This window comes from Sesamum indicum, linkage group LG11 (assembly GCF_026168435.1).
Source record: "Sesamum indicum cultivar Baizhima isolate 11 linkage group LG11, ASM2616843v1, whole genome shotgun sequence".
Classification (NCBI taxonomy): domain Eukaryota; kingdom Viridiplantae; phylum Streptophyta; class Magnoliopsida; order Lamiales; family Pedaliaceae; genus Sesamum; species Sesamum indicum.
The window spans coordinates 6,847,592-6,853,591 of record NC_142667.1 but is presented as its reverse complement, the minus strand read 5'-3'; the positions used below and the strand labels follow the sequence as shown (position 1 = coordinate 6,853,591).

Genomic DNA, 6,000 nt, shown 5'->3' with positions numbered 1-6,000 from the left:
TTCTTGTTCAAATAATCAAAATACTGAAAGTGCCGGTGGAAAAGTTTGTAATCTCGTAGAGTTGTTGGTGTGTATAAAGTGACGCGGAAGAGACGGTTGCTGCTTGGCAGGTAAGAGACGGTTGCTGGTGTGTATAAAGTGAACGGAAGAGACGGTTGCTGCTTGGCAGGTAAGAGACGGTTGCTGCTCGAACATGGCCTAATACTTAAGCTCCTGGTCATGGATTTTTTTTCACATAATGTCGTGTTAGATATCGTTTTGGTATGTGTTGAGTGTTGCTAACAACTTCATCTGTACATTTGCATATTTCTGGTTTCATATTTTATCATCCTGTCTATTTGTGTAGTATATTGGACCACCTCGATCTCTTCAGTACTATCATAGTTCCACAAAGATGTTCACTCTTGGAATGAAATGATTGTCTTCTGTTGTCTGCACTGAGAAATCCCAGTCATGAGATTGTAATGTTGTAAGCAGAGGCACAGGTGAATCAAAAGGTGTTAAGATTTTTGTTTGGCATTGCCAAAATTGAGGGGTATGATTGATCAGATCTCCTTACAAGTCTCAAGTAACATGGTCTTAACAAACTACTATTTTAAGTATGGCAACAAGAGGACATCAATGTCCAAATATGCACAAAAAATCAATCCATGTTCATTCAATCTTAACAAACAACAATGTTGGACCAATCTTTTGTCACATTTTTGGCATCACATTAACAAGCAACATCGACAAGTGTATCATGTAAGCACAACAATAGCTGCACTTTTGTTGTTTTCCAATTAGTGAGAATTCTCAACTCCCCAACAAAAAAGACACTTTCAAGGTTCAAACTGAAAGAAAATGGGAAGACACTCATGATTGTGGATCGGCCCAAATCATTTGCATCACTCTAGACCTCAAAAACTTTCTCAAACTGTGAAGTCCAAACAAGCACCTAGGAAAGAAGATTACATAAGAGTCCCAGAACAAAAGTTCGTTGTTTTCCCATCTTGTACCACCCACACACACATATACATATATTGGCGAGAGAATAAGTGGCAAACAGATGTTTGCAGCGGAACAACGAGATTCTTGTAGATATTAAACTGTAACTGCTTGTATGCAGGGGAAAAATAAAAGAAAATGAAAAACCCTACTGGGCAGGAAACTTAAAAGACAATTCTACTTGTGTTTCCATTGACAATATGCCATCTAAAAAGGTATGGGCTCTCTCCTTGTCCATGATTCTATCTTCAGGAAGTATTTCACAGGGACCATTCCATCGAACCCTCTGTTAAAATTACCCTGTTATCTGATATGTAAAGCTTCATTCCCTCTGAGTACAAGACAAGAAGGTGTGAGAATAGAAAAGCACAGGAGCCCATTTGTTCTCAATAGTAAGAGGTATTCAGATGTAACAATATTGTACCTTCCAAAGACTTTCTTACATAAAGAAAGATTAACACGTTAACATCTCGTCTCATACCTGAAAAATCATGTTTACATATCAACACGAATAATGCACTAATGTGAAGGTCTTCTAATGTAAAAATTGAATTCTCAGATCCATCTCCATATATTCACCTTAACTAACTTTTTATCGTTTTGTTATTCTCACCAAGTCTAGTAACCTGAGCATGTGAGGTTCTCAAGCAACAAATTGCACACGACCACTTTAGCATGTGGTTCTAATATCAGATATCTTACCACTAATGACTTCCCTGTCTGTCGGCAAGCCATAAGAGAAATGTGCATGCAATCTCTTCATGCGCTTGAGACCCGCCTCTAGAATTGATTCCAAGTTCTTCTTGTAGGTTCCATGCACACAAACTGTAGATAACCATGGCGCTCTACACCTCTTCAAGAATGAAACAGGCGAACACAGTGGTAAATCTAACCTGGAACTTCATCAGGTGAGACTATAGGTTTAAGCAAGCTCTCAGTTTCAGCTGTCTGTCAAAGCATTAAGAATGAAGAAAGAGACATTAGGAAAGGTCTGAAACAACCAAATGCCCCAGCCAATAAAACATGAAATTAGCTTTGCATAGAGCTTTGAAGAACGACATATATGTGGAGAACAACTGGTGGATTGTCTGGATAAAATTGCCCTCTGAATGCTAAGAGAAAATACTCAACAAATTTCAGCACAGCATAACCACACAGTTAACATTCTAAAAAGTAAAACAGCAAAGCAACTGATGATGCATTGACTTTGTCAGATATAAAGTAGAAGGTTAAATAAGTGTTATCACAATTGATCCAAGACAACTGCTCAATCTTATGGAAACAACAAGTCGGCTGATTCTGCCTCAAGCTCAGATCTGAATACTGGCATGGAAAGTCTATTTTCATATTTTGGATTCCATCCAACAGCAACATAAATATAGCCAGTACTGATTAGAGTGATGATGCCCCCATTAGCAATGCTAGTTTTAGGGCCCATCATGTCAGAAGCTTTTAAAGATTGATTTTGAGTATTTTCTAGAGATACTCTCAAGAAAACCACCCATAAACTAACACAAAAAATACATTCATTCCCTGCCTCCATTATCCATAATTGAAATTCTCCTAATGTTGTTTCAACTTTTAACTTCTGCTATCAATAAGAATTTTTAATATTTCAGCATCCACCATCCTAACCCAATGCATAAATAAAGATCATTTTTACGACCAGCAAAAGAACGAGAAAAAAAACAGATGAACAGTACAGAACATTTAGAAGATATCAGATGGTCTGCTTTCATATCCTGTTTCCATCTGGATATCTTACAGAAAAATATAGTCATGGTTGCACTTTTTCAAATGATATGTTACCGCTATAGTGTGACCTTGGTTTGCACGTACAAGAAGCTCCCCATTTTCTTCCAATAGGCTAAACCGCTGCTTATTATCCTTTCTAACGGCCTATAAAACAAAAAAAATCACCAAATCATAGCATTGTCAGGCATTAGGTGATGATGTATAAAATAACCGAATACATTGAAGAAAACATGCATAACAACACAATGACAGCAGAATACATGCTATATATCTCAACAAGCTTGAAAGTGTCATACTCCACGGCACGCAACAAAAAAATTTGAGAAAACTTAAAAGGTGATCACTTACAAATAACTCGAAGAAAATCTTAAGATGAAACGTATAACTTGCAAACATGTTAGTGTAAGATCTTTTCACACGAATGGTCAGGCTCAAACTAGCCACCACTGCCTTGGTTTTATGACAGATTGTTGGATGTGGATCGGCCTCCGGCAAGTTTACAATATAACGAATTACTGAGACTTAAAAATATTACAGACCTTTCTAATACAAATTACAAGAAGCCTATAGAATAGAAATAAGCTTACTTGAAATAAATCGGGAAAATGCAGTAATACAAAATAAGGGGTCATTAACAGTTTCAGAATAAATGGCTCAGAGGCCTAATACCCAGGGCCTAGAAAGGCCGAAGGCCACAACCCTGCTCACGGTTGCACAGATCTCACAAAAGCTACAAACGCTTATAACCACAGAGGTTATACTCAAGAATCCACCAAGGATTTGCCACTAAGGCTTTTAAACCAAAGGTTTTCGCCACAGAGGCTTTAGAGATTTAGGGAGGAAGAAGACAGTAGTGTAATCTGTTCGTTAACCATGAGCCAGCAAGAACAAGTCATTTAAAGAGGCTGGCTCTTAATGGCTCATTAACAGCCATTGTCTGGAGAATGAAAGAACACAGAAGACGAAGAACAGGTGAAGGACCCAAATGGTCGTTTGAGAAGGGGAGAAGATGAAGACGGCGGATTAGGGTTAAGAATAGAGGGAGAAAGGATTAAATAAGAGAGCTGTCGGGTCAAACCTTTAAGTGGGCCGGGTAGGTGGATTAATGAGGTTTGGGCCTTAGTGAATCCGGCCATCCAATGATTCAAGGCCCAATCATATTGGTTTGGGCCATTTCATTTTAAATTTTCCACCTTGGTCCCAACCAAGATGGTAGGTCAAGATGCGGTCATTATTGCCTTAGCTTCCATTACCTGCACAAAAGAAAAGTTAAGGAATAACAGTTTATAGATGTAGCATATCAAGACAATTTTTAAAATTTTCAATTGCTAAGCATTTTGTTCCCATATCTGCAGGATTTTCTTCCGACTTTATTTTCGCAAGATTGATTATTCCATTATTTATAACATCCCTAATAAAATGGTACCTTACATCTATATGTTTGGTTCTATAGTGGAAAACTGGGTTTTTACATAGTTGAATACTGGATTGACTATCAGAGAAAACTACAAGTTTATTTTCCAGAAAACCAATTTCAGAAATTAAACCTTTAAGCCATATTACTTCTTTAATTGCTTCAGTAGTTGCTATATACTCAGCTTCAGTAGTAGAAAGAGCTACAACATTTTGTAGGTGGGATTTTCAACTTATGCATGCATTACATAGAGTAAAAATATAAAAAGTAGCTGATTTCCTATTATCTTTGTCATTAGCATAGTTAGAGTCCACAAAACCTTCAAGTTTGACACCATTAGTGTTTTTAGAAAAGGTTATTCCACGGTTTTTAGTCTCATTTAAATATCTAAAGAGGCATTTTACAGCTTCCCAGTGGGGAGTACCTGGATTTGACATATATCTACTTAGACAGCTAGCTGCATATGCTATATCAGGCCTAGTACTTACCATTACATACATGACAGATCCTATAGCATTTGAGTAGGACACATTTTTCATTTTATCCTTTTCAAAATCTGTTTCAGGACACTGTTCTTTACTTAATTGAAAATGTACAGCAAGAGGTACTGAAGATGGTTTGGATATTTCCATGGAAACTTTTCAAGAATGCTTTGAATGTAAGAAGTTTGATTTAAGAAAATAGTTGATTTGGTTCTGTTTCTTTCTATATTCATACCAAGTATTTTCTTAGCATCTCCTAAATTTTTCATTTCAAAATTCTTGTCTAGATTATTTTGTAAGTATTTAATCATACTAAAACTGGGACTAGCTATAAGCATGTCATCCACATATAAAACAAGAAACAAAGGAACATTATTTTCATACTTGAAATATAAGCATGGATCATAGGCACTGTGATAGGATCGTATTTTGTGCTTATTTTATATAATATTTTAGCCTATTTTGTGACCAAATGCTCCTAATTAAATATTATTTTGCAGCATTAGGACAAAAGAAACGAAAAATGAAGAAAAACACCAAAATGGAAATTCAAACAAGACTCAAACTCAATTTTTGGCAAGAGTTTGGAGATGCTTGGACTACCTCTGATGAAGGAGGAGTTTAACTAGAATTATAATTTTATCTCTATAAGTTTTTTAGTTCAACTAGGAATCTACTTCTAATCCTAGTAGAACTAGGTATCTAGCTATTATAAATAGGTGATGTAATTCACTTTCAGAGACAACTTTGGAACTCTTCTATTTCTCTATGTTTTTATAATATTTTTTTATTTTGCTTTTCATGCGTTCTTCCATTAGCATGTCTAGCTAATTCCCTTATTCCGGTTGAAAACTTGGTGAACGTTTAAATCCAACGGGTTGTGAGATCTAATTTGTGCTTTCTACTTTTATTCATACTGGTATTTGTGTTGTTCTCTGTGCTTTTATTACAAATAATCTGATTTATTGTCAAGAATATTTGCCTAGCCAATTGAACTTTCAAATCCGTAATTGTTTGTTTAGTTCGATAACTAGTGGTAACACAACATAATTGATTATGTAGAAATTTTCGATTATGTTGTGGGGAATGCACAATCTAACTTAAATAAATCCTCGTAGGAATTTATTGGTTAGAATTGGGCCTTTCTAGTTCTTAATGCTGTCTGTAAATTAAATGTTGAGGACGTTCCCAAGGTTGTTTACTGATTAGGGATTTAGTCAACGGACGTTCCTTGATTATCCACAAGGTAAGGAAATGTGAGGTTGTTAGGTCGTACCAATTGCCATAACCAATTTATCTATCATGAATAATTGTTATCTTTGCATCTATGATCAACCGCGGAATTAAGTGTGATCCTATCTT

The 6,000-nt window shown here is 36.0% G+C and overlaps 1 protein-coding gene across 5 annotated transcripts; it reads right to left on the bottom strand.

The window, feature by feature from the left end:
- Positions 1 to 722: 722 nt before the first annotated feature.
- On the bottom strand, positions 723 to 3,752 carry LOC105173758 (uncharacterized). 5 transcript variants are annotated; one of them, XR_016062870.1, is made up of 6 exons: positions 3,091 to 3,752; positions 2,797 to 2,886; positions 1,881 to 1,935; positions 1,690 to 1,786; positions 1,412 to 1,468; positions 723 to 1,318 (listed from the first exon to the last, which is right to left on the bottom strand). XR_016062870.1 is itself a non-coding variant. In XM_088875727.1 (6 exons), exons 3-6 carry the CDS (start codon positions 1,890 to 1,892, stop codon positions 1,248 to 1,250), a joined length of 237 nt encoding a protein of 78 aa, XP_088731853.1. In that variant the 5' UTR covers positions 1,893 to 1,935; positions 2,811 to 2,886; positions 3,091 to 3,752; the 3' UTR covers positions 725 to 1,247. The 5 variants fall into 5 exon arrangements, 3 of the variants coding, with proteins under 3 accessions (XP_088731853.1, XP_088731855.1, XP_088731856.1); XM_088875727.1 differs by having other exon boundaries at positions 725 to 1,318; positions 2,811 to 2,886; XM_088875729.1 differs by lacking the exon at positions 3,091 to 3,752 and having other exon boundaries at positions 725 to 1,318; positions 2,811 to 3,076.
- Between the last annotated feature and the right edge of the window lie 2,248 nt (positions 3,753 to 6,000).

Coding starts and splice junctions, on each gene's coding strand:
- LOC105173758 (XM_088875730.1), bottom strand. CDS start 3,138: ATGTTTGCAAGTTATACGTTTCATCTTAAGATTTTCTTCGAGTTATTT. Junction 2,887..3,090: donor AGATTTTCTTCGAGTTATTT/GTAAGTGATCAC, acceptor TTTGTTTTATAG/GCCGTTAGAAAGGATAATAA. Junction 1,936..2,796: donor ACCAAGGTCACACTATAGCG/GTAACATATCAT, acceptor ATGCTTTGACAG/ACAGCTGAAACTGAGAGCTT.